This window comes from Dromaius novaehollandiae, chromosome 2 (genome assembly GCF_036370855.1).
Source record: "Dromaius novaehollandiae isolate bDroNov1 chromosome 2, bDroNov1.hap1, whole genome shotgun sequence".
NCBI classification, from domain to species: domain Eukaryota; kingdom Metazoa; phylum Chordata; class Aves; order Casuariiformes; family Dromaiidae; genus Dromaius; species Dromaius novaehollandiae.
In genome coordinates, this window is record NC_088099.1 from 38,464,443 (window position 1) to 38,483,563 (window position 19,121).

The 19,121-nt window shown below is 40.8% G+C and overlaps 1 protein-coding gene across 1 annotated transcript; it reads right to left on the reverse strand.

Moving 5' to 3' along the window:
• Positions 1 to 1,307: 1,307 nt before the first annotated feature.
• On the reverse strand, positions 1,308 to 17,295 carry NFE2L3 (NFE2 like bZIP transcription factor 3). The gene is given in 10 exon segments (XM_064505459.1): positions 1,308 to 1,472; positions 1,474 to 1,588; positions 1,590 to 1,693; positions 1,696 to 1,873; positions 1,875 to 2,236; positions 2,239 to 2,535; positions 4,885 to 4,971; positions 5,867 to 5,986; positions 14,009 to 14,078; positions 17,078 to 17,295. Coding segments are annotated over 10 exon segments (1,704 nt in total). The 3' UTR covers positions 1,308 to 1,319.
• Positions 17,296 to 19,121: the final 1,826 nt, after the last annotated feature.

A 19,121-nucleotide genomic window follows, 5' to 3' on the forward strand; every position in this document is an offset into this window, starting at 1 on the left:
CCTCTTCCTTAATGTTCCTTTCTCATCATTACATGCCTATTTCTCTTTTAGGCCATCTTTTTTGCAGTCCTTTTTCAGAATATACAATACAAAAGGATGAATCATTATGAATAAGTATGTAAGTCAAGTGTCTTTTTCTATAGCACAAATAAATTCACATCAAAACCAAAAACTAGTAAATCTCTTCATTCAAAGCCACTGTCAGGAGGAGTGAGACCTTTTTATCACAAGTACAGATAAATAATTTAGTACAACTTAATTTACTTAAAAGATTTTGGGAAAAACTTACCAAGAAACTTTTTTTAATCCACAAAATTGAAGGTGCTTACAAAATACCAGCTTAAAAAAAGCTATAAGTCTAAGTATTTCCCTTTGGGGAAATACCTAATTATCTATCCAACTGGGGAAAAAAAAAGGGAAGGAGGGAAAAAAGGAAGTCACACAAGTAAATGTATTGGGGACTAGGGAACAAAATAGAAACTCATTCAACATTTCAGACTTTCATACAAGACACTTGAGAATGGTATGGCTGCAGAGGACTGTGGTAAGACAATATTGAATTAGATAGAAATTTTTCAGAATGTATTTGGAGCGACCACACTAGTTATAAAATTAATTAGTACATTGGATTTGCTTGGACCTGTGACTGTGAAAGATGAGGAAAATGCAATAGCCTCCAGGACCTTTCTTTTCCAGGGGAAAGCTGGAAAAGCAGAACAGTTCTGAACAAGTACAAGAAACACAGTATATCTTAGAGAAATACATAAATCCACAATTAATTTAAACCAAAGATGAACTTAAGCTACAATTTTTCTTGCAGTGCTTAATAATAATGATAAAATCTAAGGTCACTTTGTATGTCAAGAATCAGGTACTTAGGATTAAAAAACTTCTATTCCATCTGTAACTTTGATCTAAAGCTTGCTTCCCCTCCCCTCCCCCCAAAGTTCTCTTCCCCCATACCTATCCCCAGGAAGTTCCTAGTCTCCATTAGAACAACTTTGCCTATTTTGTCTTCGCAGGCCTAAAAATGTGGTATTTGCAACTATGTTTACACTGATGGCCTGGCTTCTTAAAGAAACTTTCTTTAATTCTAATTAAAACTAAATGGATCACCTCATTCAGAAGTCTCAGCTGCTAAAGTTTCTAACAGATGACAATTTGCTGTATCTGCCAAACCCTTAAGCATGTAGTTTTCCTGTTCAAGTTCAATTAGTGTTTTCTGTTTGCACTGCTGTAAGAACTGACCTAGAGGTCTTCACACCAGTATATTCATCATTCTTTGAGAAAAATAAAATCTTAACTGATCTTGCCGTATCTTATTTTTGTTTCTGTTCTTTCTGGTTATCTTGCTTATGTTCTGATTTGACCAGGTGTCTAGGTATTAAGAAAACGCTGCCATCACTACTGCAATGAACGGCATATTGACTTATGTTAACAAGTCTACTCTGGTCATCCCTTTATCTACTGAAAAATGTCATAACATGAGTCATTTAACTTTTGCTTTATTAGGCTAATTGATCTGTTACCCTGCGAGTGCTCCTTCTTAAGGCTCTCCTTTTGTGTTTGACACACATCATCTTCCAAGAATCACATCCAGCTGATGTTTGCGACAATTCTGGGCAGCAATTTTGTTCCTTCCCCTCTGTCTTATATTGCACAGTGATATCTGAGTATTTGCAGATTTTTTTTTTTTGCTAACATGCTGTTGAAGGAGTCAGCTTGCATACTCACAATTTCATCAACAGAAAATGGAATTTTCAGAGCTTTTGCCTGGCATTTGTCACTGCTAAGGTTCTGGTCAGTAGAATTACGACACCTATCCTGCGATTTCTCCATCTGCATCCACTGGTGAGGCTCTGAAATGGACACACTGACTTGGCAGCTGATTGTAAGTGTGGTTATGAAGCAACTGTTTTAGTGTTGCTCCTCTAGAGCACTCTGAATTGCCTTGATATGCCACATGGCCATATTTAGTATGTTTTTGGCAATAAGCACCAACACTTCCTAAGCCATATGGGGAAACAGATTTAGCATCACTACTGTATCTGACAACACCTTGACTGCAGACTGAATAATACAACAAATCAGAAGAGGTGGCACTATGGCTTGAATTTAAAGACAGTCCAGAATCTGAGTCAGGCTCCTCAAAGAGCTGGGAAACTTCTATAGGATTGAATCCTTCCTCCAAAGCCAAAGATATGAGATGAATTTCATCAAATATATTCTCAAGTTTAGAAGATTAAGGGGTGTTAGGTTTCTAATGTCAGCTACTGAAAGCAGCCCTGTCAAATATTTCCCATGAAGTAGTGATTCTGGATTTATGATATTAGAGCTTGACTGCAAAGACTCTTGTCTTTCTGAATATCTTATTTCTGAATCTGATTGAGTGGGGTAGTCTGAGTTTTCTAGCATGGTGTCATGAGCACTGAAACAGCAGCTAACTGCCTGGGTCAAATTTACATTGTAGTGTGAGGATGATGAATTTCAGCCTCTACTAGAAGTAGCAACCCATGCATCTTCCAGTAAACTCCCCTAAAAGATGATGGGGAAAAAATGGGATCTCTTATAAAATTAATGCCTCTACATCCTTCACCTACACAGTCGTAATCAGTTTATTTTAGAATTCCCCACTATCTGAATTCATTAAAATCAAAATTGTAAATGTTTAAACTCTTCTTCTAGCTATCCTGAACACCACCCCTCCGAACTACTTCCCATTTGTACAGAGCAAATCCTGTGCTAGCCTTCAGCAAGAGGAAGAAGCAAAGGTGCAGAAGAAAGAAGTGGCTGAAGAGCGGGGAGGAAGAGGACTCGGGAAGGATGGTGTGGATAGGAGTGACTAATGAGTGGTGAGAGGTAGTGTACACATTAAACTACAGCCTAAGTGTTGCATCTAATCTGGTCTAAGAAGGGCCAGTATGTAGTGTTAATGCTCCTCTGATCTGAGCACAAGCTGGTTCAAGGAGATAAACCGTTAGAGAATTAACCCTGTAAACATGATAAATAGGTCACCTATAGGACTTAACCAGTGAGAACAGTGGTGTAAGAAAAGTGGAAGGAAGAGAGGAACTTGCATTTGTGGCACAAATCATGCAGCCTCACTGCTTTCTTTTTCACAGGTTATAATAGCTTTCAGGATGGCTAGCTGCCACATTTGGATCAACTACTTGACCAACGTCTCTTGTATTCAGTTTTCAATTCACCTCCTTTACTTACCAGTTTGGAGGAAATATTCAAAATAATCTGTGTTGTTCACATCCTCTGGGAATGTTTTTTAACTTTAAATCACGCTTCAGTTTTGTTTACAAAATAAAGCTGTTGTACAACCCCTCAGCCTGAATTCCAACAGGTTGCTGTACTAAAATTAAGGTCCCCCCGGTCAGAAGTACCGAGCCACTGCAACAGGTTACACGGGGGCACTTGCTGACAAGTGGAGTAGTCATAAAGTACACTAATGTAGAAAACTTAAGTACATAAATACATCAAATATAGGAAGTGTATGTTATGATTTCTCCACAACTAAGCATACGTATTGGGGTTTGGAAATGGACTTTTCTGACTGCAATTCATTGAACAAGCAATGTAAAAAGCACCTTCCACAGGGAAGAAATGATGTACTATAAAGAAGAGAATGCTTCAAGTTCATTATGCTTACTGGGAGCTCAGGTAACAGAAGAAAATCTTGCCATATTTCTCTTAGTGAATTCCCTGTGCTAGAACACCTGTAGACTGTGAGACAGAGCTGGTATTGCCAATTAAGCCCTTGAGAAGAAACATTTAACATTTAATTATTAAAAAGCCCCACACTATAAAGAATTGATACTTAGCTGGAAAAGAACAAGCATCCCATTTTTAACAGATAAATTGTTGCAAGATTGCACTGCATAGATAGTCTTAAATAAAAAAAATGCAACCATGTATTGTTATACCTACATGAAAGCTACAGCCAAATTTCTTTGAAATTATGAAAAGAATTGAGAAAAACTAAAATCCTAATGAACTTCTGGACCTTGTTAGTGTGGAATGTGTTACCAAAGCTGAGCAGGGAAGAGGCTGATTTATGGGCTAGGAGCCACTATGCAACCTGGTTTCCCAACACCAGGTGTTCCAAAGATAAGCAAGTTGCATGAAAAACAGTAATGAACCTGTAAGACTCCTACAATGGGAAGCTTATGTAAGATGCCCTTGGAGTACTGCAAAAAAGGAATGTAGGCAGCAGCTTCATGGTTTAATGATTGCAGCTATGAGCTGTGAGAGAAGAGGGAGACTCCAATTAAGATAACTGGTTTTTGTGAAGATGGGCACCCAAGAAGTAAACAGTATTATCAGAAGTCCAGAAGATAAACGAAACAATCAAAATGGGTTAGCTGCTAATGCTGACTGACCTGATTTGCAACCAACATGGGTCTGTAATTCTTGAAGGTAGCTACCCTCCAAGCACTTAACCCAATATTTATGATGACTCTAATCTTTGGCTGCAACTGCTTCATAACTGCTAGTGTTTAATACATGGGTGTTGCTCTACAGAAACACACAAAGAGCTGCTTTATAAATACCAGCCGACATTAGGTTTCAGAAAATTTTTAGTTGGATTAATGAAGTTGTTCAGCATCTCCATCCAACTTTCAACACTACGTCACAGGAAAGACTTGACTTTGTAGTTTTCAAATCCCAAGCAAGTTACTGAGGAAAATTTTACAAGTACGGCCAATGACAACTTTGGTAAAAGGTAGAGACTAGCTTCTTTAAATTCTGCAAGTAAGTTCAACTGCACTGATTTCCTGATATATTCCTTGTTTTTTTTAATTAATTGAAACTGAGTAAGTCATCATGCAATAACAACTGACTATATTCCAGTCTTTTGGCAATAGATGTTTTCACATTTACCTCTAGCACATTTTCTGTCTGCAGTGACAGCAGTTGTAAATAGTCCTCTGAGAAGAGGGAATCTACACAGTTTCAGTTGCTCTGTGACAGAGGAAACAAAAGCACTTTGTAAAGCAGTTATTTTACACAAATGGAGGTAAAAGTCAAAGTCTGGGAGGAAGCAGTGCACAGCTCTGTGAAGCACTGCTGCAGACCCTGCCATCAAGTCTTCATCCTGATGGGAGATGGTATGTCGTAAGAGTAAGCAGAGTAACTGTGCCTGTAGCACCATACTTTGCCCTACAAATGCGGAACGGAGCTTTCCTCCTCTTTGAGTCTGTACCCGTCCATCCTTATGAAAAAAGCAAATAGTCTTTAAAAGCCAAGCTGCCAAGGCAGTGGCAAAATAGAAGTGAGATTTCTTCCAGCAAAAAAATGGATCTGATGTTCTCAGTTCTCATAAGCAAGAGTAAGCGGAATGCTCTTTTACTGTAGATTTCAAGAGAACAAAATCCAAAGTGCACCTGTTTTGGTTTAACATCTTTTTTTTCTGCCTTCAAGTTATAGTATATATGCTCAGATCTGGGCAAGCAAATCTCCACAAATATAATCCTACATTTGGAGGTAGAATTTAGTGTTCTTGTCTCAAGTATTCATATGCCAAAAAACCCCCTCACCCACAAACACAACACCTTCAAGATGGAGAAAACAAAAACTAATTGAAAAATCAGTAATTTCTGTAAAGTTTAGAACATTTGAACTACATGAATTATATTGGGGGGGATGGGTCAATTTTCGAGAAGGTAAATAAGGGCATGTCTTACAGAGGACCATCTTAAGTCACTGTTCCTTTCCTGTCCTTGCAAAGGACACTCCCAAATGAAAAGAGGAAACCAAGTATTCCTTTTAAAATTACTCACTCAGCAGTTACTACTGTTACCTCAGTGATAGGATCTATATTTACTGGCACTTTCTCTTTGGCTTTCCCTTTTTCCACTTTTTTCATCCTTTGATTTATGTCCTCTTCTTCTGCCTCCTCTTGCAATTCTGACTGATAATTTCCTTGATGTGGACAACAGTCATTCAAAGCTATCTGACATGGTTTCGAGTCAGCATCCTGAAGATATAAAAAACCCCAGTTCTATTAAACAACATGGTCAAAATTAATCTTTAAAATACACCTTTTTCACAGCTAGAGTATTTCAAACAAAACATACACTAATTAATTCATGTAAATGAACGGACTGTATATAGACTTCATAACATAATAAGAACAGCATGAGAGTGAAGGTGGTTTTGAATTGCAGACACCTGCTCCTCTTTTGGTACCCGGGCACTGAACCTAGCTGTAGTAAAACTACACATTCATAAACACTGGAAACAATTATTCTAAAACAGGCATGTGATGTTCTGATTTCACGGAAGTTTCTACAGCAACACATTCAAGCCAGATCCATACTAAGCAATGTATTTTTAAAATAGGCAATTATAAACATGACCAGTTAGCAAAATCCTTTTTCTTTTTTGACAGGAAATCAACCACATTACATTTATTGTAATAGCAGCTCTGTTTCCCCATGACCTCCATGTAGCCCTAGCCCACCACCCATTTACCCAAATGACCTGTTTTGTTTGTCTCCAGCAATACAATTGCTCTCTGATTTACTGTTCTCAGGTTCATTTTTCAAGTTATCTTTTCTGTGTAGTCATATCTGCAGACATATACAAAATGTTGGGGTGAGAAGGGATCACGGTTAAGCAGTTGTGTATGTATAGCTAAAAAACTGTGATATTCCAGCTTTTACAGGACAATGCTGAGTTATTAAAATGTGAAACTCTTGGGGAGTGACAGCCAGAAAACCAAGCAGCTACACTGGACTGGTTCCATATATACACAATCGAAATACTATGACAGTAGCAATAAAGACAAGCTCTCAACAACAGCAAATGTAACAAGTTAAAGTGTTCTTGTTCTAAAAAACTCAAAAAAATACTTTATAGGCTTTACTTGAAGCATACACAATATAAATTCTCCAGTCGTAATTGTCATCAAAATGTGTACAAAATTTTTAATTATTTCATTATACAAAACATAAAAAAATCAAATATAAGAAAGTTAAAAATAGTATTTCAGAGGAAAATTAATGTCATTTGAAAATAAACTAATACTAGTTTTATTTTCATTTTTAGATATCAGTTTTTCCATACATTCTTTTCAAGAATTGTAAGGAACTTTAATTTTATAATAAGGGAATTTTATAAAAGGTCATTTCTAACAACAAACAGATATCTGAGGCATTCATCTATCACTCTAAGAGATCCTTTCCTTCAACAATGCCTAATACAATCTCTAGCTATTAAAAATGATACTTCAATATATTATGTCTGCTTTGTCAGCTGTAGTTGGAAATCAGAGAACTTGTCTGTTATTGCCAAATCAGAAGATGGTTTACTTTTCTAAATGCAAACAAACTCAAAAAGCCCATGTTCCCCTATGTAGTAAAATAGCGGGAAAGGGAATTTAGTATACAAGTTACCAAGTACATGACACCAAGTGCTTGCGAAACTTAAATTAGTTCAACGGAGCTACTTTTGTGCAAGAAGTTAATCCTACAGCTACTTATTTGCAAGATCAGGTTTAACTCTTCAATTTTATAAAGAACCAACCTAATACTTGTCCCGTGATTATCATTCATTATCATCTTAATTAATAAAACTCATCATCATCACAAACAGATCAGAAGTCAAGGACAACAGCTATTAAAGACGTTAAGCAGCTCCTCTTCGGCTGAGTAGCCTGGAAAGGTGCTGATGATATGGCAGAGTATTCGGTTCCTGAATAACACAGTAAATCCATCACTCTACCAACTGATTAAGAGGCTGTTATGGAAATTAGGCTTGTCGGCCACCATAACAGGGCTTGACCCTAGGTTCCCGCAGAAAAATTTCAGAGCCAAATCAAAACAAATTAAATAATTAAATATTAATGACACGCATGCAGTAATTACAGCTCGAGCTGGGTGCCTCCGAAGAGGGACCCTAACATAAACAAATCCTGGGCAATTATAGTTTTTTCAACTTACATTTCCCACCCCTCACGGGTAGTTAGACCAATAGTAATTTTTTGGTCTGGGGTCTCCTGCTCCTCATTGGGTCTCATCGTCATTCTGAGGTAAGCTGTTTTTCTCCTTATTTTTGTTTTTTGCAGTCTCTGCTGATGGTTGTACCTCTGTTTTTGTGGGGTCTTACTGTTGTGTCTCAAGGTCCTGAGGAGGAGGTGATTCTAAATCATAACAATTAACACTGCCCCAGCAGTGAGCTAAGGCTTTGTCCCTCAAGGTCCTAATGCCCTGCACTGGTCTTATTTCAAAGCCTTGACACCCTCCCTTTCGGAGTGTGAGACGCAGGAATGCAGACTGCTTGTAACTTCCTTATCTTCCTAGCTTGAACCAGCTCTGAGGCCCTTTTCTTACTGGACTAAGTAAAAGTTCATTATTTTATCTAAGTGCAGCCTAAGGCTTCAGCAAATTTAGCTACTCATGCTAAGCAAGTTTTATATAAGTTGTGCTAAGCGGCTGCCTCTAGACAGTTTCAGTTCACTATTCTTTAACAGAGGCAAATGCAGGAACAATCAGAAAGTTAGTAGCTGCAATCTGATGTCTCAAAAGACAGATTTGGAATACAGAAAGTATACTGATACCAACTTGAAAGTATATGGATGACAACCATGATGACAACTATTAAAAGTACAAGGGGTACAAATCTATTCCAGTATAAGGGAACAGCTTGCAGAAATTTTGTAAAGAGCCCAAAATGTGCACTGCAGATCATTAAAAACCCTCAGAATCCAACTTGCTTTCGGTGGAAATCTGTCTGCAGACATCAGCCTTCTGAATGGGGACAGTCCTTCACAGTATCATCAGAAGAAAAACTAAATTTCTGATGTGCCAGACTGTCATGACTTCAGTTTACCCAAAAAGTCAAAGAAAAATGAATTTTCAGGTCTTCTCCTATCAATATATGGAGCTCTGCACCACTAAGGAGAAAGAGGATACTTCTGACCCACTATTTTTAGGATTTATCAGGAGTCTCTATTGCCTTTTATTCATCTTTTAAGGGAAAGAATGGGTTTGATTTCTCTGCTGAGCCACATACTGTCTCTGGGTGCCCTTAGTTTCTAGTCTGAAAACAGCAACTGAACAACAGGACCAAACGTCATTTTGCCCTAAGGACCCTTTGGTTTAAGAGCAGCACAGAGGTCAGTCTCTCTCTGATCTCTGCACCGTGCTCCACTTTGGAGCTGGGAATGCTGGGAATGGAGGCCCTGGCAGGGCAGGGGTGCATAGGGTCTCGCATCTGCAATCAAGACTGCTCGCTGGAAGAACGCCATTTGGTAAATAACTTTAATAATGCTGCACCACGTAGCTTTGAAGAGTAGTCTTACTGCCATTGTTTCTTCCTCCAACAGGAAAATTAAAATACACTCTTGCCTGCTCACACTTTTTACTACTAAAATAATTCATCTATCCTTTTAAACGTCTTGTTTTCACCACTGACAGGGCAGCTGCTGAAGGAGCATGGCCCTGTGACCAGCTGTCCACAACAGCGGTGGTACAGAAACAACAGTGCTGGTACAGAAACAACAGTGCATATAAGATTTTACAGAATCCATTTCAAAATACATGATCATTCCAGTGACACACTATATATGGAAATCATGACACAACAGGAACCTTTTGCCCTTTTTTTCCTCAGTTTTGGCTTTTAACAAAAATCCCCTGGCTTATGATGATTTACCCTCCAATGTTCTACTTGCCCCCAGCTCATTGCTCTTTCCCAGTGATGAAAAATAGCTGGCTAATACTGCTTACAACTGAACATTTCTTTCCATGCCTCTGCACCTCTTGGGATTGATTGATGGGCTGCTACTGAAAGTAGGAGGGATGTTTCACCTGGAAAAAGCCATGGCACGTTTTTGAAGAAGGCATTTCTTTAAACATACCTAGTTGAGTACAAGACTGAGACTGATTCTCTCCTTTGTCTTTGCAGAGGACTTAATATCACTGCCAAATACGTTTATTTCAGTAGCTTTTCCACTTCTGCCCTTGGAGAGTGTGGAAGTTCACACCTCTCACAGCAGACTGTTTACAAACAGTGAACTACAGTGGTACCCAAAGACAACCTTCAATTTATATTTGGAAGGATTTCTGCACAAACATAAGGTTGGAGATTTACACTAAAAACACAAAAACAAAATACAAAAATACAAATATCTCAAATTCTAATATTGCTTCAGCCACTTAGTTTTGATTGGGCTAGAGAACACAGTCTGAGGTTGTTCCATTTAGTGAATTATCCATCAACCTTGTATCTCTGAGGACTTGGTTTTAACTGCATTTGCCTTCTTCCTGATATACACCTTATGGCAGGTCAACTATCAGCTTCAGTTTATCAGTCTTCAAAATACAAAAAATATCAATTTATGTCAAATCTGCTACTTAAGATGGTCCAAAAACTAATGCAGAGGTGAGAGAAAGTATTATTTTGTGGGTGTCTTGGCATATACTTAATTGGAAGAATACTGCACTGCTTTGGCAAGTTTCCAGAGCTTACTACTTTAAAAGTAAAACCTTGAGTTTCCACTAAGTACACTGGAGCATTGATTTCAGCATAAATCAGGTGCACCAAATATCAAACACATTCTCTCCCCTTGCTTCCCCCACCCATGCATTATTTGCTGTTCATAAAACTATGAGGAAGAAGCAGTACCGTAAAGATATCAAAATATGAATAGGTCAATCGCTCTACAATGTATCAGATGAACAAGAAGATAGCTCTCTAGAAGCAGGAGAAAGTATAAGCAAGCATGTGTTGCCTTTTCAGCAACTCTGCAAACAGGGCTACAGCCACACTGTTCAGGGCTACAACCGTGCAGAAATATGCGAGCACCTTTCTCTAAAGTAACAGAAACATCTCACTGCAGAAGAACAGAGCTCACGAGGTAATTTGTCTCAGTGTACTGACAACACAGGGGGGCAAAGCATACTGGCCCATGCAAAATTCTGTTTCACCATAGAGACTTTGAGGTATCTGTACAAATATCTGCAGTGTCACAGCAAAGGTATATGACTGTCATTATTTGCAAAAGGACATAATATTTCTTGCTGGTTATTCATGTATTTTGTTCACATGCTGCTTTCTAATTCCCCTACATTTTCTTTATTTTATGTGTCAAACTTTAAACAGAATTGCTCCATTACTGTCATTAATCTTGAAGAGGCATTTTGGTGAACTTGTGTCCCTTTTCCTTTGGTAACTGCACTTTTCTGTAGAACTGGCATTCTCTGCAACTAGCTGACAAGTTGCAGCACAGGCTGTCCTTGTGAGCTCTTCTACATTGAGTAAAGAGGTTACATTTCCAGACAATTGTTCCATGTCAATACAAGTTAGGCAAAAGAAATACAGCTTCTAGTAATATAACCAGTAATTTCACTTTACAACTTTGTAAAATTAAATATTATTAATTATTAAAATATAATATTGTGTAACTGTCTCCATACGGCTCTATGGTTAGTGATGTTGCTTTCACCTGTGTACTTTTCATATGCAATCTATAATTAATCTTACGAATTGATATCTATGTAATCTCAGCTAAAAAGTAAAATGTATTTTGTTTGTTTATAATCATAATGAGCTGTTAAACATTCTGAACTAACTACTTTAGTTTAGTAGTAGCTTAGTTTTACAGACTAATTTTATATATGGCTATGCTTAAAAAAACTCACTAAACCAATTCTACCTATGCAATGCAATTATTTAAATCAAACAGTACATAACTGTGACTTCAAATGTGGTACCTATCAAATGTCTGTGACACATCTAATCTAAATCCTAACAATATTGCTTGGGCTGCAAGCAAATGCACACTGCTAAAGACACTCCTACTTGTTTCAGCGAGTTATTAGCATCTCCCTGGCCAAATGCATTTCAGAAAAAAAAAAGCACTAGGGCTTCATATAGCATGGTTGAGCTATGTTAGCTACTATAAAACACACATACTCTGTGGACTGTACGTGTTCAACATATACACAACATAAACACCAACCCACTCCCAAAACTGAGGCAGAGACAGTTATAAGCTGAAGATACAAATAATATCTTTACTAACTTGAATTAAGACTTCAGTTTCCATACAGCTGACTTGAGGACGACTTGATATCCTTTTCAAAATTAACCTTGTAAACTGTCTCTAAAACATAAGATAGATAGTTTTACACTCTAAGCATTTGATCCCGTGCTGGCCTTTTGCATGGGAAATTAATTTCAGCATAAAGAATGCAACATGTCTGGTAATAAATGCAATGAAGGCTATTAAATTTATTCAGTCACTCTTTCAGACTGAGCACAGTGAAAAAAGAAAAAAGAAAAAAAAAGATCTTTTTTTATGCCTCTGCTGTCCCAAGATGCCTTCTGTCATGGTCAACTCCTAACTGGCAGGACAGCATAATGACCACCCAACTTTGGGTTTGGTAAGAGACCGTCTCTCTCTCTTTCTCTCCCTTTACCCAGACTAGACTGGTAGTATAGCCTCATTAACATGACTTAGTTACTAAATCATATACTGAATAAACATAAAAATATCCAGGGACCACCCTTTCTGATAAAAGCTTGTTTACAACTCAGTTCCATTTTTCAGATGTCTTCCTCTTGAGCCTCCCCAGGCTAATGTACTTTCTCAAGTAACCAGCTCATAACTTTCTCGAGCTGTCTAGCTCATCATAACAACAAACACTCTGTAAGGGCCACACTGGGAGTAGGGACCAGTCCCGTTAATCTATTCAGAGATGTCCCTCCACAGCAATATTTCTATGTCCTAGTGCCCAAAGAGCTCAGAAGAAACAAAAAAATCATTACAGAATCATGTGTTAAGCACACAGCTTCGGTGTGACTCCTCTCAAACATATTGGAGAAAAGCCTTCCGACAAAAAGCTAACTTGCCTTTACTCACCTTCACCAAACTCACGACACTTACCAAGTGTCCTTCCCCAAAATGCCCTCCCCAAACATAAACACAGAGACAATAAAAATTACCCATTTTGCATTTTCTTCCTTAACTTTCATAAAGTCCTAAACAACAGCAATGTTATGCCATTAGTTATTAATCAGCAGGTATTCTTTAACCATGCACAGGAACTTAGTACTTGGGAAGGGCTTCAAACCCTCAGTCCTAGAGAATATAACACATCCGCATATAACAAACATATTCAGTTTGGGTGGCAACAGAGATTTCTTCTCTGTCTCACCCCAAGCTGGAGCGCGTCCTACATTCAGCGCGACACCACAGTGCAATAACTCCTGCCCTCCTTCAGGCACTGGCTCTTCCGCTGCCACAGGCAGCACCAGGGTTTGTGGGTTCATGGGATTTGTAAGGCAAAAATTGTTTCACTGTGGGATGCAGGCCACAAATAAAACAGCTGATGAAGAGCCATGAATTCCATTTCTGGTTATCTAAACTACTCTTCTGAAAGAAAAGGATCTCTTCCAATGTTTACTCCCTTCTTTCAAATATCTGCATATACATATACACACATACATATGCACATAAACATTTATCTTGACACAGAGAGAGAGAAAACCACTGAAGCAAGTGGGACAACTCTCAAGTCTGCAAGATCTTAGGCTAAGACAGTGAACTTCTTCCTTGTATTACAAACCTCTTGAGACTTCCTATGTATTTGTGAATACTATCACCATATACACAGGAATGATACCACAACTTCCTGCACCAAGGCCTTCAATTTCCATACAAACAGTTTTCAAGGTGCTTTGGAAAACAGGTCTCACACATTTTTCATGTGGAGTTGTGGCTCAACACAACAGCTTTTACAAGAAGCGTTGTTGAAGCAGATTTACTGTGAGAAGCCTAAGGAAAACAGAGCCTTCCACTGGCCCAGTCTGGCACAGACTGCATTCCTGGTTACATGACTATGGGATGGCTTCTCTTTTTTTCCCTATTGGTATCACACCTGCACCCAGTGTCAGCTGCATGTTGCATCCAGTGTCAGCTGCACGTCTTTTTTTCCCCCTCTATGTCTTGTTACCTTTTCTATGCTTGAAGCTTTAAAAAATACATACTCACATAGTGTCTGAATTCAGTTTTCTCCTTAAAATTCATTCCTTGAGCAATCCGATGATAATTTACAAGCACGCTGGGGAAAAAAAAGTGCAGACGTGCCTAACCATACTTGTTTGAGTAGGCCAGTAAGAGACAGAAAAGGTAGGCACTCATATTTTTGGTAGCAGCTGTCAGCATTCAAACAGGTGCTGAATACACTGTCAGCATGTAAGGAGTAAGCAGTGCTCCCATTATAAATTTTCTTAAAAAACAAGATTGCAATTTATTTTTCAGCAAACTATGAAGAAGACGACTAGCTGATGCACAAATACTGTTATCAGAAAAAAAGAGTACCATCAGAAATGATCATCCCAAGGAGAATGTAAGGTTCACTCTTACGTTTTATTAAGGTGAACATGCTAATTAGTGCCTAAAATATTGCCTTGGGGTATTCTGCAAATGGCAGGACCTGAATCAGCCTTTTTTACTAGAAGTTTTAATTCCATTTTCTTGCAATAAATTGATGCATGTTTTCATGGCTATTCATAGCAAAAGTTTATCATTTTTTTCTCTAAAGGTGTAACTCATGCTTCCCTTGCAGACCTTAGTTCCAGTCTTAAATATCCATGAAAACCACACCTACAAGCCTTGATTTTGAAGACAACCCCAGATCAGAACAACACAGAGGCATTAAACTAGTAACTTAAGCATATGGGCAAATCTTCTAACAACCATCCACTGTGACCTGCAGTAGGTAACACAGGACAGTGAATTAAGTATAGGAGAATTTAAAACAAAAACTTTTAAAAATGTAATCTCTGCTTTCGTACTAACACACTTCATCCTTGGCCGTGTTATATACATCCACATAAGAGCAACAGGTACCAAAGACTCAGAGAGTATGATTATTTTCTTTGTTCAAAGCTGTATTTCAGGAGAAACAGTATTTTGTTATTTTGATTATTAAGACAACAAAATATTGCGGAGTTTGCATTTTACTATAAAACTCATGCTTTATTACAGAAATTCACTGAATGAAATACATTGATTACAACATAGAGAATACAAAGGTTAGGGCTGAGGTCAGTTTGCTGGGCAGCAAGATAAATGTAGAAAAATGCCTGTTTGCTTTCCTTATTGTCAGAGACTAATTGAGCAGACTTTCATAATACTGTGCTACATCTTTTCTTAGTGTAGAACAGAAAAATAGGTCAAGCTATCCCATAGCCTTTTGCATGCCCAAACAGCATGCTTCAGCCATTGAACTCACATTCTCTTCCATATGCAGTTGTCTTCCGGAGCCATAAATACCAGTTCTCTAAGGATGGGACTCTACAGCTTGTATTGTGCTGCCAGCAGCACTCTCAGTAAGGACTGGAGCCTGATGAATAAAATTAATCCAGGAGCGGATTAACCCGGCTGCTATCTTTTCAGAACTTTACACAATCGCACAATATCAAACAAAAGAAAACAATTACTTCAATCTGTTTACAGGGATTCCAAAGTCCACTCCAGATCTATCATGGAAAAAGGAAAGCTAAAAATAGCTTTTGAGTGTTTTTAAAAAAGGCAAAAGGAAAATTATAAATCAATTAAAATAGCTTGAAATGGACTATATTGTTGCAGTAACAGTTTTACAGTACAAGCAGACTTACTCAAACCTATGGAGGTTATTTTTAAAAGTAAGACCAACTTTTCCACCTGTATTTAATTTTTTGCACCAATCATGGATGCCAAAAGAAGTTTGGTGGAAGAAACACAGTGCTCTTCACTTAGAAGTCCATTTATGTTCTAGGACAAGAACAACAACACTGCCTCACTTTGCTCAAATCATTCTTTCACTTATAGAAGACATGTTTAAGAGAGAGGACCAGACCTATATGTAGCAAAGAAATGAGTCATATTCTCTCCACAGAAACTAGCGATCCCTTACAGTTAGGGTGTAGAAACTACCTCTGCAACTACTTTTCAAAAAGAGCCAAGCTAACACATGGGGAAATTCAAATATTAAGGCGGGGGGGGGGGGGGGGGGAAGGGAGGGGGGGGGAGAGAGAGGGAGAGAGAGAGAGAGAGAGAAAGAGAGAGAGAGAGAGAGAATCTAGCATGCGAAATAAATTTAATAAGCATTTGTAGATGCTGGTCCTTTCATTCTTATTAAGAACCAGCTATTCATTATGATTCAAAAACAAATTTGAAAAATATGAGTAGTTCAACTTTAGATTTCAAAAGGTACTGAATACCTCTTTAAGTCAGAAAACCATCCTCTTGAAATTATTATTCAGTTTGATATCTGCATACCACATCAGATCCTAAATTATTCAGAAATAAACTCTATGCACACTGGAGACTTGACTCAGGAAAGCGGTCCCATGCAGCTGGATGGTTCAGCTAATATCCTTTAAGTTACAGGCAGGCATAACTCTTGCAAGATTAGGGTCTCGCTAGTTTTAAGTAGACAGAAGTCCAGTAACTGAAATAGGGGAATTGGGCATCCCTGCCAGGAATTTATTGCCTGCTTTGACTATATTGTTCAAGATGCCACACTGGCAATACTGGCAGGTGAAATGAGGCTGGAGTTTAGCCTAGGTGTAGTAGGAATCCCAAGACTCACAGTGGCAGGGCTGAGACGGCACTGACAAGCGCCATTATTAGACTGTGAAATACATATGCCCTTCCAACAGGTGAGCTGTGGCACATGTTACTAATTGTGATGCATAGTGGAGAAGCCACATTTCTGCAGCTGTGGTACATTCTTGAGCTGCCTATACGCCCACACGAAGAAAACTAAGGCAATTTAGGAGTGAAAGCTCTTGCCTTGCAATCCTGACTTCAGCAGTGCAGTGGTAAGGCCATGCATGTGCCTTCAGAGCAAGGGCAGCTCTGCAGCATTCACTCTGCTCCGGTGCTTTAGAAACTGTAACCAACTGCTCGGTAACCAAACTGTTAGATGATTTTTTTCAAAGCACAAATGATCTGAATAGTTTTTTTTTTTTTTTAAATTTGAACAGCCATTTCATTTGCCTTCACTCCCTGCTGGCAGCGACACCCTCGGGGCACAGGAGGCCATGAGCGGAAGGAAAGCGCACAGCTCACCCTGCACCCGAGCAGGTGCTTCGCTCCGGAGGTCTCTCCCTCCACTTCTGGGGGTCTGTCACAGCTGCACGAGTGTGCTGCTCTGTCGCCTCCTGCTTCTTTACGCTCCCACACCTGTAGCCGGGATCGAACTCCGCCCCGGGGCGGCAGGGCGGGCTCGCTATCCCCGCGCCCCCCGCCGGCTCGCAGCCCGCGGCCGCCGCCCCTACCTGCGCCATGGGTCAGCCACCTCCGCGCGGGGCCGCCGCCCCTACCTGCGCCATGGGTCAGCCACCTCCGCGCGGGGCCGCCGCCCCATCCTTTTCCCGCTGGGCGGCGGAGGCGGCCCCTGGCGGGGCGGGCAGGGCCGGGCGCCGCCGCTCTCGCCGGGGCCGGGGCCGGCGGCGCTGACAGGCGAGGCAGGCAGCGAGGGCGGCGGCCCCCGCTCCCCTGCGCCTCCACCGGCCACACGTCCGCGCGCGGCCGGGGGATGCGGGGCGGCCGCGGAAGGAGGAGCCGCCGCCGCGGCTTAGGAAGACGGCGACCTGCAGCGGCCCCTCCTCGGAGCAGCGGCGCCGTAGGGGCTTCATCGCTGCCCGGGGCAGCCCCCCGCCGCCGCCCGCTCTGTGCGCGCGGGAAACGCACCGCGCACAACGAAGCCCAACGCGCTGCCGCGCCGCCTCCCGCGGCCACGCACGAAGACCCTCCCTCCGCCCCGGCCCCCTCCAGTGCCGCCGCCACGGGCCCTTCCCCCGGGCGGGCGGCGGCCGCCCCAGCACGCCGCCGCTGCCCCAGCGGCCGCCCCGACCCGCGACCCACCGCGCGCCCTGCCCCCGGCTGTCGCGCCGCGCGCGGGATCCCCGCCGCCCCAACGGCCGTTCCAACGGCCGCTCCCTGAGGCGAGGCGAGGAGAGGCGGGTGCGGAACTGCGGTGCTTCTGGCGAGGGCTGCGCGGAGCCCGCCCCGCGGGCTTTTCCTGGGCGCTGAGGCTGCCCCTCTGTTACCGCCGCGGGCCGGCGGCGTGCGGAGCCGGCACCGCCCGCCTGACACCGGAGCCGCGCCCTACTGCGGGCGGCCTGGCGGCCCGGGCTGGCTAAGGGCGGCTCTCGGGGATGGCCTGCTTGCGAGTGCACAGCGTTGTGCGGCGGCTTTTTTCTCCTTGCCCGGGGTTAGTGGTAGATTTTGGGTGTTTGAACGACAGCCTACTCTTGCACGTCTTAGAGATACCTTTTCCCAACTCTTTGGCTTTTCTCTGTTCTGGAAAGGCTTTTTATCACTTCTCATTCCTTCAACTTATCTGAGTGTTCCCGACAGTTGTTTTGGCACTTAGAAGGCATGCTGTTTGGACAGCCTCAGTGCCATTTCCTGAGGAGAAATCTGTATGTTTAATGGATGCAGTTCCTCATTTTTCTGTTGCCACGGCTAACATTTCCTTTTTTATTTTTTTTCCACCATGTCCGATGCGATAGCATGCAAACCGTGTGTTACAATATCCTTAGTGTTTTATTGTGTCTTGTTTCTTGAATTCCAATAAAATAATAATTTAATTTAAAAAATCAAGTGAATTAGAATCATAGCATCTTACTATCAACTTTTTGACCACACTAGAGTGAGATCTCTGGCTTTTTATGCAGAAACATAACTTAAGGTAACAGTGTTTATTGTGTTGTTGCAAAAATAACTTATATGCATGCTAAGCTAAATACAGAAGAGTATGGAACAAATTCATGGATACAGATTCATGGAATAAATACAAAGACAGACTTGCACCTCAGTAACTCCTTACATTCTACGTTTTTCTTTGGAGCTAACTTTTTCTGCAGCACATTGTAAGCTTGTAAGCTTGTAAGTCAGGTTTTCTGAAGGTAAGAAAATATATGCATATCGAATATAGCCCCTGATTTTGTGATGTCTAACTGAGTGCTCTCTTCTCACCTTCACTCATGAGCCTAGGGAAGCCTCTTTTGAACCTTAGACGACTTGTCAGGCCCTCCATTTTCACTCCCCATCACTCCTTTCTTTCAAGAGATGGAGAAGAAAAGGAGTGTGTTTAGAAGGCCTTGGA